Source organism: Rana temporaria, chromosome 1, assembly GCF_905171775.1.
Source record: "Rana temporaria chromosome 1, aRanTem1.1, whole genome shotgun sequence".
NCBI lineage: Eukaryota > Metazoa > Chordata > Amphibia > Anura > Ranidae > Rana > Rana temporaria.
Window position 1 is genome coordinate 99,055,862 of NC_053489.1, and position 17,087 is coordinate 99,072,948.

The 17,087-nt window shown below is 41.2% G+C and overlaps 1 protein-coding gene across 3 annotated transcripts in view; it reads right to left on the reverse strand.

Annotated features, from left to right (window-relative positions):
- IQGAP2 (IQ motif containing GTPase activating protein 2) overlaps positions 1 to 17,087 on the reverse strand; it is a 416,293-nt gene that overhangs the window by 291,926 nt on the left and 107,280 nt on the right. For all 3 annotated transcript variants that reach the window (XM_040341144.1, XM_040341136.1, XM_040341153.1), the window contains exon 2: positions 3,726 to 3,825. In XM_040341144.1, the coding sequence (XP_040197078.1) occupies positions 3,726 to 3,825 (100 nt within the window). The remainder of the gene's footprint in view (positions 1 to 3,725; positions 3,826 to 17,087) is intronic.

The following is a 17,087-nucleotide window of genomic DNA, read 5'->3' on the forward strand; positions in this document are numbered from 1 at the left end:
ACAGATTTTAAGATTACACAAAAATAACCCAAGTAAATACAAAATGCAATTTTTAAATGACGATGTAATTTATTAAGGGAAAAAAAAGCTGTCTAAACCTGCTTGACTGTATGCCTCCCCACCTTACCCCTCCTAACCAAATTATGAATGACCTGTGATTGACCACATTTTTGGCAAGCGGAGTTAAATTTCACTTTCCACATCCAGGCCAGATTACTGCCAGAGCTGTTGAATCAAGAAGCCATTTAAATAGAAGCCGTCTGACAAAGTGCAGGACGCTAAAAGATCTCAAAAAGCAACACGTCATGCCGCAATCTAAAGGTGTTCAAGAACAGATGAAAAACAAAGTAATTGACATATCAGTCTGTAAAGGGTTACAAAGCCATTTGGAACTCAAGTGAACCATGGTGAGAGCCATTATCCACAAATGGAGAAAACTTGGAACAGTAGTGCTACTCCAAACACAACTCATTCAGGAGGTCATAAAAGAACTGCAGGCCTCTCTTGCCTCCATTAATATCAGTGTTCATAATTCAAAAATAAGAAAGACTAGGCAAAAATGCCATCCATGGGAGAGTTCCAAGGCAAATGCCACTGCTGACCTAAAAACACAATGGTTCATCTCATATTTTCCAAACAAAATCTTAATTATCCCCAACACTTTTGGGCAAATATTCTGTAGACCAGGGGTAGGCAACCATAGAGCGATGGAGATCTACTTGAACAACACTGATAAAAACCAAGGTCACAGAGCACAGTGTCCTGTTGTGAGGGCTGGTTCACACCAGAACGCAATGCCACTGCACTGCGGGTGATACATTGTTAACCCCAAATGTAGATTGCAAACGCAGTGGACATAAAAAAATAAAAAAAGTATTACAGGAGAATGCAGGGTTCAGGAGTGGGCTACGCTCAGAATGCAGGGTTCAGGTGGGAGGAGCTGGCCAAGAGACTTTTCATATTAACAAGCTGTGATTGGTTGCTAGGTCCTAAGCAATCAATCACCTGCAGTTTGACAAGAAAAGTCAAGTTAACTTGGCCAGCTCCTCCGCCTGCCCTCTGTCCTGAGCTGTGCTGCCTCTCGCTCTCCGCTGTTCACTAATGAAAGTGGCAGAGGAGGCAGATGGGGAGGGACAGAGGAGGACTGAAAGCTCGGCTGAGGGCACAGACCGGCAGCTACAGGAGGCGGAGGTTGGCAGCGCAGACCTGTTCAGGTTCTACCTTTCATCTACCCACAGCCAACAGGTAGCCCACGATCGACGGGTTGCCAACCCCTGCTCTAGACTGATGAGACCAAAGCTGAGCTTTATGGAAGGTGTGCGTCACATTACATCTGGCATAAAACTAACACAGCATTTCATAAAAAGAACATAATACCAACAGTTAAACATGGCGTTGGCAGCAGGGGTGTTACTAGGTGGGAAAAAAAAAAAAAAAAAGACGAGGGACTTCGGCCCAAAGGTCAAATTTCTGTTGTGACTTTTCTTGTTTTTAATACTTTATGGAATGTCATGCAGAAGAGAGTTTTATTAAACATACACATGACCAATTCTTCTATATACCCCTGAAGAAGAAAACTTGATTCTCCAAAATGTTGGACGGTTTACCAAGAAATTGCATCAATCGTTGTGAGGACGATTTGATTTAAACTCCTATACAGTACAGAACATTCCATTTATATGCCATTTTTATCTTGTATCACTACGTATGTAATTAATAAAATGTACATAACAAAAATTAATACTATTCTAGGTTTGAACTTGACTGCCTTAAAAGTCCAGTCAGTGGATACACTTTCTTTCCGTCTTACTTAAAATGTTTACAACAGCTTATTCCTAGCAAATAGTTGTTACTCTGTTTTAGTTTTCAAATTACCAGTTTAATAAATTACTATTTTACTACCATGTTGTATAAAATGCTATAGTTTCGCTCAACCTCATTGACCTGGTCATCAAATCTAAAAATATGTCCATAAACATTACTTCCATTAATGCTTAAGGGCTTAATTCTCCTTTTAAGAGAACTCTTCTCTGGAAAGAAGCAATTTCCCAAAATGCGGATATACTTTGCGTCCAAAAGACCCCTTTCTCTAATGTTAAGCCGCCCTCTTGTACACACAAAAGTTACCCCCATTACTTTTTCGCCAATGCCACTAAGAAAAATGCAGAGTGAGGAGGATAGCCATAAGCGCTAAAGTCACCTTTGTTTTACACAAGGTTGACACAGATGACGAAGGTAGATTTATTATCTTATCTCCTACCATTGATAACCACCTCCTGACACTGGTAAATGTTTAAGTAACCAATACCGCCCAACGCAAATTCTATAAAAAAGCTTGGGAATAAGCTGGGCCCCTACAAATATACTCCACTAATCATCTGTGGTGACTTCCATGACATCATAGACAACACATTGGACTCGTCCAATCACGACAGACGCAAATCATCAATCTTTTCATCGTTCATCAACAATGAAGATCTATATGATCCTTGGAGATGTATGCATGAGGTTGAGCGAGACTATACCTTCTACTCCCATGCAAATGGTTCAGACTTTTTCCTCACAAATAAGAAGAAAATCTTGCCAGGGGGCTGTGTAAAGTTTTTTCCCCTGAATATATATATACATATACACACACACACACACACACACACACACACACATATTATATATATATATATATATATATATATATATATATATATATATACATATACATACATACATATATACACACACACACACATATATATAAATATACATATACACATGCACACACACACACACACACACACAAGCATAGCTTACCTATCAATGCTTATTGTGTTGCATATAGCAACTGAATCCTTGTACTATGTAATGTACACATATATTACCCCTTGAGATTGTATTACTTCATTGTCTTTATCGTTTCCTGTACTTCTTTAAAATTGAAATAAACATTTAAAAGAAAGAAAAAAAAAAAAAAGGAAGAAAAAAAACTTGCTGCCTTTACAATCACATTAAGTTACTGAAAGCCACAGGCTTTGAACCAAGTACTGCCTTCATGGAAACCAAAAGCCCTAAAAACAGGCAGGATGTATCATTTTCAGATTTGCCTCGATTATCCCTTTAACGGCACAAGGATGAAAAAGTAGAAACATAATAAATGTTTTATACAGTATCTTTTGTCTAAGAATGCACAGTTCTGTAAGAGGAAAAAAAAAAAAAAACACGCCTTAAAAGGGGTGGTTCCCCCGAAATTCGTTTTTTTTTAAAAAATCCTTTCTCCCGCTTAGTACATGTACAATAATGTACTCACCCGTCCCAGGAATCTAGGCGCCAGCATTCTTAATTCATCAGAAAGTAAACTTTATAAAATACAGCAATGGAAGTTTCCATCTTAGCTCCTGGCATTCTGAAGCCCTATGCTGGAAAGAAATAGACACGCCCAGCCCCACTCAGACAGACCAGGAAGTGCCTGCTTCACAGACCATAAAGAAAGGTAAACAAACGTTTTAAAATTTTTTGTTTGGCGAACGTTTTTTAGGCTAACTATGCCCTTGTGTTTAAGGTTAAGTTGTTGGATAGGTGGAACCTCCACTTTAACGAATAAACCAAAAAGGAGAGCTGTATGCGTTACATCCTATTTCTATTTTTAAATAAGCAAATCTTCTAAGAATTCCCTATAACAATGGATGATGGGTTTTGACACAAAAGGATGCAAATACGTGTTTTTTTTTTACCTTTTGGCTTCCTCTAGGTGGCATAAATACTCATAGGCAATGTTTTGTCGCCTCCTTTCATCCATTTCCTCCGCAGAAAGCCTTTCATCATCCACGATAGCTGGAAACAGAAACAAAAAGTTAAATCAAACAAAATTACAGGGTAGGCCAGTTTCAAAGAAATGGTGAACTCCATTAAATAAATGCTATGCATATTTACAAATCCCCATTTGCCAATTAAAAGCTCATCATTTTCAAATCTCCGGAGGCTGGTGCCGGGTGTTCCTGCCTGGATGTGGAGCTGGACACACATTTTTCTTAGTCTTTACACTTAAGCACTTCCTTGTGTTTGTTTTGAAGGTTTGTCACTTGAAAAGTTGCTGCTTTGTCAGGTCTGTGAAACCTCTATAATCACAATGCAGCCAAATGCTGGGGATGGACAAAGCCACACATGAAAGTGAGGCCAAAATATGTGCTGTAGAGAAAGAAGTGTGCCAGGGCAGATATAAAAAGCATTTGAAAATTTTTAAGTGATACTGAAGCCTGTTTTTTTTTGATGAAGTCTAGATTTCCAGAAGTATAATCTTCTTTTATAAACAGTGGGGCAGATCCACGTACCTGCGCGTAATCTTCCGCCGGGCGCAGCGTATCTAAGATACACTACGTCACCGTAACTTATTTATTTTATTTTGAATCCACAAAGAATTCGCGTCATAAGTTACGGCGGCGTAGTGTATCTTGGGCGGCGTAAGGACGCGGAATTCAAATGGTTTTAATGGGGGCGTGCTTTATGTAAATACGTCGTGACCCGACGTAAACAACGTTTTTTTTTAACTGCGCATGCGCCGTCCCTGGGGGTATCCCAGTGCGCATGCTCGAAATTTAACCGGAACAAGCCAATGCTTACGACGGTGACGTCATTCTACGCAAATTCCTATTCGCGAACGACTTACGCAAAAAAACAAACAAAAAATTTACGTGGGACAAAGGCCATACTTAACATTGAGTACGCCTCATAATAGCAGCTTTAACTATACGCCGGAAAAAGCCGAACCCAAACGATGTAAAAAAATGCGCCGGCCGGACGGACGTTCGCGGATCGCCGTAAATAGCTAATATGCATACTCAACGCGGATTTCGACGGAAACGCCACCTAGCGGCCGCCGAAAAATTGCATCCAAGATCCGACGGCGTACTAAGACGCACGCCTGTCAGATCGATCCCAGATGCCGTTGTATCTTGTTTTGTGGATACAAAACAAAGATACGACGTGGGAAATTTAAAATTACGCCGGCGTATCTATAGATACACCGGCGTAATCCTTTTGTGGATCTGCCCCCACTGTGCCTTAGTTTTAGGACTGTTCCCCAACTTGCTGCTCTCAACCCCCTGTTTGCGGATGTCTTCGTTAGCCAATTGGCTGCTAAGGAGACACCCGCTTGTGTGCGGTCCAGGCCTGGGAGAGGTGCATCCATTGAAATATACAGCGTTCGGGAAGCCGCAACTCCGTCCCCTCCTCCCAGCTCTTGACAAACAGCTGCAGGAGCCAATCCCAATATAGAACTCGGAAGCTCAAAAGAGCAGATTGTGCAGGACCTGTCCCCAGTGCTTGGGGATGAGGGGGTTGTAACTGTCCTAGGGCATTTCTCTACCGTAAAGCGGAACTACATTGCATCTGAGCACCACAAACCAAAAATGCTAGTTAGTTTATTTTTGTTATTCAATGCAAACTCTCCCATCCATGTCTCCATGCTTTATTTTGCATAGAAAACACATTGAAACACACCCTCCTAGCATTTTTCTGGCTGCAGTCATCTTGAGTATCGGCAGATGATTCATATAACATTTGCTTCCTGGAATCCATCTACCCTTAGCTCAAGCATGCTTGCAGGGAAGTGTGCTTAGCTGAGAAGACCCCTCCTCCTCGCCCCTCCTGAAGACTTTGGTGATGTAGGACATAATTTGCCTAGGCATGGAAACCATGAAGTGGCCGACAAGTAAATATTAGGGTTGCACCGATACCAATACTGGTACCGATACTAAGCAAGTAAATCGATACTCGTGCAAATGCTCCAATACCGGAAACGAATACTTTCAGGCTCTCTTCTTTTAGCTGTCAGAGAGATTCCCTGACATCTGAAGTATATAATAATTTAAAAAAAGCCAGCAATTATTGGTTGTTAAGGAGAGGGGCCGCCACGTCCTTGACAACCAATGACTCATTCAGCTGTCAGTGCGGTTCCCCAGCTGAAGTGTAAACAAAATCTCTGCAATTAGAGCTGTCAAAAAAAAAAAGCAGCCAGGAAATGCTTTTTAACAACATTGCTCAGTTGATGAAACAAAAAGATAAAAAGAAACATTGTTTCTTTGGGTTTATACATTTACAGATCAAATGGGATGAACTTTATCTGCAGATGATGTCAATTTGAAGCAACCTGTATAGTTGAGGAAAAAAAAAAAAAACTGCCGTGGAAATTAAGCATCTTTTTAAAAACCATTTGAGTGCTTTTTAATATACTAGAGAAGCTGATATGTATAGGTATTTTTTATTTGTAAAGGTGTACCACCCCATGAATTAGCACAAAATGCTTAAAACATACCATCACTAACCTCTGTTACTATAGGCATTGTGGTCATCAAAAAGGCACAGTAAAAGTAGTTATTTCTTTAGCTTTCAGCATCAAAATAGAGATTAGATAAAGGAAGGCTGCTTGGTCATTGGTGGAAGATGGGAGGAGGGGGAAGCTGAGCTGCCAGGAAAAAGTGAAAGTGCCCATTGTGCAAATTTGAGGATAAATTGCTCCAGGGTGCCTACAACTACAGAAGTCGAAAATCTGTTTATTTTCCACAGCAAAGTAAAGAGGTATGTGGCCTGTCAGCATGCTGCATAAAAGGGTCATTGCTGTGTGGGTAAGCAGTGGTCTCACTGCAGAGCTTCAAAATCTCCCCCATTGCTGAGTTAGCAAGAGCACTCCAATCAGCATGGGGCATGAACTTAGCATGTTGCAAAGAGCACAAAACAACATGCTGAGGCCCATGACAAAGGGACTACCAATTCTTTGACCAAGCAAGCCTTGTGGTGCCCAGCAGCTTTTTTCTCCTAGTTAAAATAAGCTTGCATAGAAAAAAACAACATGGGGACTTCCAGCGCTTGCCGCTTAAAAAAAAAAAAAAAAAAAGAAACAGTTAACCGACTGTCTCGGTCTTCAATACTTTAAGACACCAAGATAAAAAAAAAACAGAATTCTGACGACAGAAAAAAAAAAAAAAAAAAAACAAGTGGTCCATGGAGTCTGCCCCATTTAAAAAAAAAAAAATGATATATGTATTTTTTATCCGAGTATAGATCTATTATCATCCAAAGCATGTTTGAATCCACTTAAAGTGGAGGTTCACCCTATAAAAAATTGCTAACACTACATCCAGCCGGTGCGCAGGCGCCGAATAGAGCCGAGCCGACCCGAGCTTCCTTCGGGAAGTCATGACGCGCTGTGTGCGCCGTCGTTTAGCATGTCAATCAATTGGCATGTCAATAGGAACGCCCACTCCCGCGGGATTCCCTACCCGGAAGCCACGGTGAATTCCACGGCTAAACGCTATCTACGAAAAAATAAAAAAAAGGTCAGTGTCATTTTATATGCAGAACTGGGCTGGATGTAGTGTTAGAAATTTTTTATAGGGTGAACCTCCACTTTAATGTTGACTGGCTAACTCTGCTGGAAGTCTTTTCCAAGCATCAACTACCCTTTCAGTGAAACAATACTTTCTAAGATTAGTTTTGAACTTTCCTCCAGTTAATTTGAGGTCATCTTCCCATGTTCTTGATCTTGGCTTCATATTTAAAATACTGCCCCCCAGAAACTCATTCACCTACTCAACATGACAAATAATAATAAAAGTGCAGCGCAAATAAAGTCCTTGACTGAAGAATCGAGAATTAAGATGACACCCAGTGAAATGGCAAAAATCTTCGGCAAATGTGATGATATCCTCCACCAGTATAAGAAATGCCTCCTTACCAGATGAGATGGACCATATGGTTTTCACAAGTGGTCAAAGACAGCTTGTTCTCACCATAAGGGAGATGGTGCAGTGGAGTCCAATGCAGCAGTGAATAGTAGGTCCAATGCAGAATAAAAAAATAAAAACACGTTCCAAGTTTAGACTATTTATTTCAGGTAAAAAACAGCGCTTCACCATACTGCAGTTGATCTGGTATGTCTGCAGACAATCTGACAGAAAACAACTGGCCAGAAGGCGATTGGCAATATAAAATAAAAACTCGGAGCAACAGCCACGAGCAGCAGCAGAAAGGACGCGGGTGACGTCACAGGAAAAGCTCCTCCCCAGTACGCACGTTACGTCCGGATTGGACTTCGTCAGCGGTGGGTGGAGCTAGTACGTCACCCAGTGTCTATAGATACCAGTCAGGTAACCAAGGAGAAAGTCATGGTGATTTGGCCGGCCCCCACTGGAAGCACAGGCAAAAACACACACCCCCATCGGCCGAATTAAGACACATCCATCCCTGGGGTCACCATAAGACTAGCGTAAATACTAAAAATACCCATGTGTAACATGGAGCATTTTAATCATAGTATACTGTAGACATACACCTGCGACCTTTCATGCAAATATACAACTTAAATATGCAAACACAAATATAACCCTAAAAACTAGTTAAGAATATTTTAAAATACATAGAACTAGATATAGAAAACTATATATTATCTTAACAGGAAACAAGAGGATGGGTAAGGTAACATACTGAAAATATTTTCCTAATATTAAGTATATAAAAATTCAATAATGATAACCATAACCTTATCATTTATTGGAAATAAAGCAGTTAAGACTGCATTCACATCTAGACGGACGAAATCGCGGCGTTTTGTCGCCGCAAATCGCGGTAAAAATAGCGGCGTTTCGTACCGCGATTTGCGGCGACAAAACGCGGGTATTGTCCGCCTAGATGTGTCCCAAGATGACCCCCTCTATGGAGATGATTGCCATCTCCTAGCCGAACGCTCGAAGACGCCTGAAAAAAAGGTCCGGGACCTTTTTTCACGCCGCAGGCGACAGGCGTCCGGCGTTCGGCGTGGAGATGTGAACCATCTCCATAGAGGGACATGTATTTCCAGCCCTCTGGCGGCAGAGGCGTAGCGCTACAGGCGTAAAAACGCCTAGATGTGAATGGGGTCTAAGGTCGAACTCGACGTTCAGGCCCCCCGACACAAGAACCCGACTTTCATAGATCCAAAAGGATTCACGCTGGCTGAGTTGGCGAATAAAATTCCCCCCTCTCCAGTGAGGCTGCACCTTCTCAAGTCCCCAAAATGTTAAGCATTTAGGGTCCCTATTGTGAAACTGTCCAAAATGTTTAGATACATTATGGGTTCTTAAAACTTTTATAATGTTAATAACCTACTCAACATATTGAAGTTTCCAATCAGGTTTCCCCTTTCTTTCCTCCAGACTGTACATAATAAAGTAGGTGTGAAGCTAAATACCTTATTTCATAGCGCTGCTGTACAGCCACGTGACCTCCCGGCGCTCTCCTTCCCCAAACTAAGGACTACTGCGGGAGGGGCTGAGATTCCCCTCGGACATCAGCCAGGTCACGTGACTGCACAGCAGCGCTTTGAAATAAGGTAGGTATTTAGCTTCATAATAATAAAAAAAAACTCAAACCCTAATGTATAGCTTGCTATAACAAAGTAGATGCCGAACTTGGTAGTCAGCACAATCCACAACTGGTTATATTACATTTATTCCACTCTAGGGTGGCATATATCTGATTACAGCAGACTGAATCAATAGAGATCCATTTGTTTTCTTTGCGCCGGTAGCATTTATTTTATATACCATGTGTTAGAATGGCCTAGTCAAAGTCCAGACCTAAATCCAATTGAGAATCTGTGGCAAGACATAAAAATTGCTGTTCAGACGCTCTCCATCCAATCTGACAGAGCCTGAGGTATTTTGCAAAGAAGAATGGGCAAAAATGTCACTCTTTAGATGTGCAGAGCTGGAAGAGACATCCCCAAAAAGACTTGCAGCTGTAATTGCAGTGAAAGGTGGTTGTACAAAGTATTCACTCAGGGGGGCTGAATACTAATGCACACCACACTTTTTACATGTTTGTAAAAAAAAAAAAAAAAAAAAATTTAAAAACCATTTATCATTTTCCTTCCACTTCACAATTATGTGCCACTTTGTGTTGGCCTATCACATAACATCCCAATAAAATACATTTACCTTTTTGGTTGTAACATGACAAATTGTGGGAAATTTCAAGGGGGTATGAATACTTTTTCAAGACACTGTATATAGAATAATCAGGACCTCCATCCTCCTGCTGGTGATCTCTCCAGTGATGCATTACTAGAATTATATTCATTATTTCCACTGGCCACACCGTTTGCTCATTTTGCAATAATCTGAAATTCTTGCATTTAACCATAAACACATATGTTCATCTGGAAATTCTGCGTAAAGTGATAAATGTCTAGGTTGTGCACTTGTTCTAAATCAGTAATAAAAAAAGTTACAACTATCACAAGCATAACCTAGGGAACTAACATTTTAACAAGCCAAAAACAGCTTCCCCTACTTCCTCATTACAGGATTCTATTACCCACAGAAGCACACTGCAATTTCAATACTGCGTAGAAGAGAAGTGAAACCTAAAGCGGAGTTCCAAACGTTTTTAGTTTATTAAAAGTCAGCAGCTAGGAAACGCATAGCTGCCGACTTTAAATAAACAGACACTTACCTGTCCCATGGTCCAGCGATGTGGCCGCATGGAGCCCTGCTCCTCTCCCCCGCAACATCATATCTACTGTGGGCACCTGGCCGTGACAGTTTATGGCTTTGCGGCGCGAGTCGCGCTGCGCTCTGCCATTGGCCAGCAAATCTTATGGGACCTGTGTTGTGTCCCAGAAGATCGCTTGCAGGGAGGGGACACCTACGGCGAGAGGAGTCGCCGCCTAGGCAGCCGAGGACAGGAAGTCCCACTAAAAAGAGGACACCCCCCCCTAAAAAAAAAAAATGTACATGCCAAATGTGAAGGGGTCTTCAGGAGAGGAGGATTTTTTAATTGAAGAATTAAACTTTATTGCCATCACAAAGGGGTGGACAAGTCCCCTTGTGATAGCTTTGGATAGTGATAGGCACTCTTTATGGAAACGTCAGGGGTCTATTACACCTCTGATATCTCCCCTGCCATTCAAAGCAGCTCATCAAACATAGAACAGGATGAGTCCAGGAACCACCATGGGCGGCAGCGAGAGGGATGGCTTCTGAGCGCGCACAAGTGATTGGGTGGCTGTGAAGCCGCACAGATCCTTTTTACATGAAAGCCAATTCAACAGTTGTAAAAAAAAAAAAATCTATACCAGGATCATTGCTGCAGCCACGTTCCCCGATATAACCACTTGCCATCCAGGAAGTCACGGGGAAAACCAAGCTGCATGCCTTTGCCGACATGTTCACCCAGTCACGTGGGTTTTTTCAAGGATACCCTGTTTTTTATCTGGTCATGTGATTCAGCAGCACTAGCTCCTCTTGTGTAAGGGAGTGCTCAACAATGGCTCTGAATTCTGGGAGCTGTGATGTCACCCATAGGCTCCCAAGGCTTATCTGCGGTCAGTGCTGCATCCTCTCCCCTGCAGCAGCTGCTCACTGTACAGGGGAGCCAGAGCTGCTGGATCACGTGACCAGACTGGAAATTAAAAATAGGCAAGTACACAGGTCTTTTTTTTTTTTTTTTACAGGGTATGCAGGATAGGTAGGAGGAGTGGGAAGGAACATTTTTAAGAATAGTTAGGGGCCTTTCACACGGACGGATAGAATGGTGCTTTTAGCTGCCGATTTTCTAGTTTTCTACCGCAGCTAAAAGTACACAATGCTTTCCTATGGCCCCATTCACACACAACGTTTAGCTACGATTTCGTTGCATGCGGTTTGGTGCAAATAGAAAAAATTGAATTGAACGCGTCCAGGTGTGATTTAGCGCAGCTATATGCACTTAACCACAGGTAATCGCAGTCTTTTGTGTCAACTGCGGATAGCAGCGTGAAAAAAAAAAAAAACAGGAAGCACATCATAATAAAAAAAAATAAAAAAGGGTTGCTATGGAAATGACTACCGCAGCTAAACGCGGCCGCATGTAACCGCACGTAATCGCAATGTACAAATGCAGCAAATCGCAGTGCCCAGAGCCTTGAATTTCACTGAAAATTTACATGCTTTTAATTGCGGCAAAACTGCCGTCCGTCTGAAAGGGGCCTTATAGTTAGCCTTCCCTCTCTTTCACTTTATTGTATGTAAACAATTAACCTTTCTCATTTGCTTCCTTTTGGTCCGTTTAAAATAATTAAAAGCATTTCATTATATTTCTTTGATAAGAGCAAATAAACTGTTAATCTCACATTCAGAGCTACCTTGTGTTCTCTGAACACTACATGTGTTAGCTAAAGATGCCCTCCTAGTTCTCATCGTAGACTTCAGAATGATAACCATTTACAGTAGGAGATCGAAGAGTGGTAGCCGAGTAGTTAAGCAATGGGCAGGGCTGACACCAGTCAGTCCACAAATTTTCTGTGTGCAGTCAGCACTCAATAGGTCAATAAAAGAGTAGAGTGCATTCCTGGCAGAGCAAATTGTATTTTTCTGTAGTGAATTTTTTTTTTTTTTGAAGGAGAAAATACAGGAAACTGTCGATGTACTGCAGAGATGTACAGCATGTGTTTTTGTTTCCTTTTTTGTTTTGCCTTGATATAGGCTTTATGCCAATAATTACAGTTAGGGTAACACAATAGGAATATAAATTAAAAAAAGATCCTAGAAAGCTCAATTTCCTGCAGAATTACATAAGCATGAAAACAATTTCAACCAATAAGAAACACACTGAGGCCCCAAGAATTTAGGATTAATGATTTCTACCAACTGTACAATAGAACATAAACAAGCCAGACGTAATAATTCTCCAAGCATAGTATCATGTTACTTTAGATTTAAGCATGGCAATTAAGTAATCCCTAATGGCTTCATTATACGTGGTTTAAGAAATATATTGCTTAAATAGGCCAGAAGTACAAATAATTATGTGAGGGGTCAGCAACCAAGATTACGTACTATATTTTGGTAAGGGACATTTTTTATATACATATATATGTATGTATGTATGTATGTATGTATGTATGTATGTATGTATGTATGTATGTAATATATATATATATATATATATATATATATATATATATATATATATATATATATATATATATATAATACATATAATATACATACACACACACACACACACACACACACTTGCCAGAAAAAGTATGTGAACCCTTTTGGAATTATATGGATTTATGCACAAATTGGTCAAAAAAGGTGATCTGAGCTTCATCTAAGTCACAATAGACAATCACAGTTTCACGTCTACAAGTCGTCCAGAACACGGCAGCCAGACTGGTAACAGGTAAAAAGCCATGGGAATCAGTCTCCCCGGTCTTGAGGTCCCTCCACTGGCTGCCCGTACAGGATCGGTAGACATTCAAGACACTCTGCCTCACCCACAAATATATACAGGGGAACGCTCCCCAATACTTAAGCGAGAAAATGAAACCCTACGTCACCAAGCGCGCTCTCCGGTCAACCAACCAAAACCTTCTCCAAATTCCGCTACAAATCGAAGGGAGAACGTAGATTTTCGGTCCAAGAACCACAGCTCTGGAATGCTCTACCCACCACCATCCGCTTGGAGGAAAACCATCAGGCCTTTAGGAAAAAACTAAAGACCCACCTCTTCTGAAGGACCGGTACGACTCTGGATGGAAGCGCCTTGAGGCGATCAAGTTCGCATTTGTTTGCGCTATACAAGTTACTCACTCACTCACAGTCTGGCCAAATTAATAACACACAAATAATTAAATGTTACCATGTGTTTATTGAACACACCATGTAAACATTCACAGTGCAGGTGGAAAAAGTATGTGAACCCTTGGATTTAATAACTGGTTGAAACCTCCTTTGGCAGCAATAACTTCAACCAAACGTTTCCTGTAGTTGCAGATCAGACGTGCACAACGGTCAGAAGTAATTATTGACCATTCCTCTTTACAGAACTGTTTCTGTTCAGCAATATTCTTGGGATGTCTGGTGTGAATCACTTTCTTGAGGTCATGCCACAGCATCTCAATCGGGTTGAGGTCAGGACTCTGACTGGGCCACTCCAGAAGGCACATTTTCTTCTGTTTAAGCCATTCTGTTGTTGATTTACTTTTATGCTTTGGGTTGTTGTCCTGTTGCAACACCCATCTTCTGTTGAGCTTCAGCTGGTGGACAGATGGCCTTAAATTCTCCTGCAAAATGTCTTGATAAACTTGGGAATACATTTTTCCTTTGCTGATAGCAATGCGTGCAGGCCCTGACGCAGCAAAGCAGCCCCAAACCATGATGCCCCCACCACCATACTTCACAGTTGTATAAAAGGTCAATGAGTTTCTGGACTCCTGACAGACCCTTGCATCTTTCATCCAGTGCTGCACGAACGTTTCTGATTTCTGAGTCATGGGGAAAGCAAAAGAATTGTCAAAGGATCTGCAGGAAAAGGTAGTTGAACTGTATAAAACAGGAAAGGGACATAAAAAGATATCCAAGGAATTGAGAATTCCAATCAGCAGTGTTCAAACTCTAATCAAGAAGTGGAAAATAAGGGGTTCTGTTTGAAACTAGGGTTGTCCCGATACTAGTATAGGGACCGATACAAAGCATTTGCGCGAGTACTTGTACTCGCGCAAATGCTCCCGATGCCTGATCCGATACCTGGGAGAGAGAGACAGCGTGTAATGCCTGTGTCCCTGTATAATGCTCAGACGGCGGCCACCCAGTGTACAAAAGCCACGCCGCCTCCTCCTCTGTTATAGGGGAACACTCCCAGCAAGTGAGTCAGTGTTCTGCCTATCACGGACACCCTCTCATCCTCATCCCATGGACGAGGATGAGAGGATGTCCGCGATAGGTGGAACACTAACTCACCGCTGGGAAACAGAGTTCCCCTATCACGGATGAGGAGGAGGCGCCTCTCTCTCCCAGGTATCTTATCAGGCAATTGCCTTATTCATGTAGTGAAACAATCTGTAACTCACAGTCCATGTTCTCTCACACACCAAGTATAATTCAGTTTTTTGAATATTACATATTAGTAGAGCACAACTGCTTGTATTAAGTATGCTAACAACAAGTGCACTTCAGAACAGTACTGCAAAGTGCCATTTTCACATTCTTTATTGTAATTTAAATCACATTCTACAGTTATGGAAGAGGGTGTCTGTCAGTGCCATTTGTCAGTGCCAGCCATCAATGCGTCACTGTCACATGACATTAAAAAAAGTATCGGTATTCGGTATCAGCGAGTACTTAAAAAAAGTATCGGTACTTGTACTCGGTCTTACAAACGTGGCATCGGGACATCCCTAGTTGAAACCAAACCACGGTCAAGTAGACCAACTAAAATTTCAGCCACAACTGCCAGGAAAATAGTTTGGGATGCAAAGAAAAACCCACAAATAACTTCAGGTGAAATACGGGACAGAAAACATGTGGCGTGGTAGTTCCAAGATGCACAATAAGGAGGCACTTGAAGAAAGATGGGCTGCATGGTCGAGTCTCCAGAAGAAAGCCATTACTAGTCTTTCCTGATGGTGTTAGTTGCATCCTACAGCAAAAGCCATGGTCCACAGAGAGCTTCCAAAGTGTCAGAGGAATCTCATTGTTAATAGGTATCAGTCAGGAGAAGGGTACAAAAGAATTTCCAAGGCAGTACCAATAACTGGACATCCCTCCAAAACTGATGAAAAGATGAGAAGAAAACTGGTCAGGGAGGCTGTCAAGACGCCTACAGCAATATTAAAATGAGCTGCAGGAATATCTGGCAAGTATTGGCTGTGTGATACATGTGATAACAATCTCCTGTATTCTTCAGATGTCTGGGCTATGGGGTAGAGTGGCTAGACGGAAGCTTTTTCTTATGAAAAAAAAAAAAAAAAAACATCCAAGCCCACTAAATTTTGTAAAAACACATCTGAAATCTCCCAAAAGCATGTGGGAGAATGTGTTATGGTTTGATGAAACCAAGATTGAACTTTTTGGCCATAATTCCAAAACACTGCACATCACCAAAAGAACACCATACCCACAGTGAAGCGTGGTGGTGACAGCATCATGCTTTATTGCGTTTTTCTTCAGCTGGAACCAGGGCCTTGGTCAAGGTAGAGGAAATTATGAACAGTTCCAAATATCAGTTAATATTGGCACAAAACCTTCAGGTTTCTGCTAGAAAACTGAACATGAAGAGGAACTTCATCTTTGAACATGACAATGACCCAAACATACATCCAAATCAACAAAGGAATGGCTTCACCAGAAGAAGATTAAAGTTTTGGAATGGCCCAGACCTGAATCCCATTGAAAATCTGTGTGTTTTTGTTTTGTTTTTGCAAAGAGTGGGCAGATATTACCAAGTCAAGATGTGCCATGCTGATAGACCCATACCCAAAAAGACTGCAGTAATAAAATCAAATGTGCTTCAACAAGTTTAAGGGTGTGCACACTTATGCAACCATATTATTTTAGTTTATTTTTACTTCCCTCCACCTAAAAGATTTTAGTTTGTTGTTCAACTTGGTTGTACAGTTTATAGGTCACATAAAAAAAAAAAAGGTGGAAAAAAGTTCTAAAATTATGTATCTCATTTTTTTCATAACCAAAACCTGATATTTAAAAAAAAAAGGGGGGTGTGTAGATTTTTTCTCTCATCTATCCATTTACACACACACACACACACACACACACACACACACACACAGCCTTTACTACAGTGCCGTTTAGGGCTCTAATTAACTTTACTTATATTAATAAATAAATAAATAAATATCGGTGGTTTTCTCAGTAGTGCTTCTGCATTTACTTCTTTCATTTTTTTAACATATTTGACTGTCAGAAATGAGCGTTGGATCAGTTCAAAGATTTTCAATCATATGGGTTTTCTGTGGATTTTTCCAACCTCAAAGCATTTGCAGTGTTCTCAACATCACACTACATTCGCTATCAACATTATCCTCCTCCGTACACTATGTTCTCTGACAGCTCACCCCCTCCACGCATTAATGTTCTCTGACAGCTTCCCCACACCCACTCCATGTTCTCTGATAGAACCCACACAGGCTAGTACTGGCTCAACGTAGAACCAGAGGATCTTCCAGTGGGGCCCTGCTTCATATAATGTCATTGTCACAGGTTGTAACTGACAGCTTTAAAATGCTCGCAACTGCATAGCCTGGCCTGCCTGAAGTAGTTCTCCTGACGTTTTAG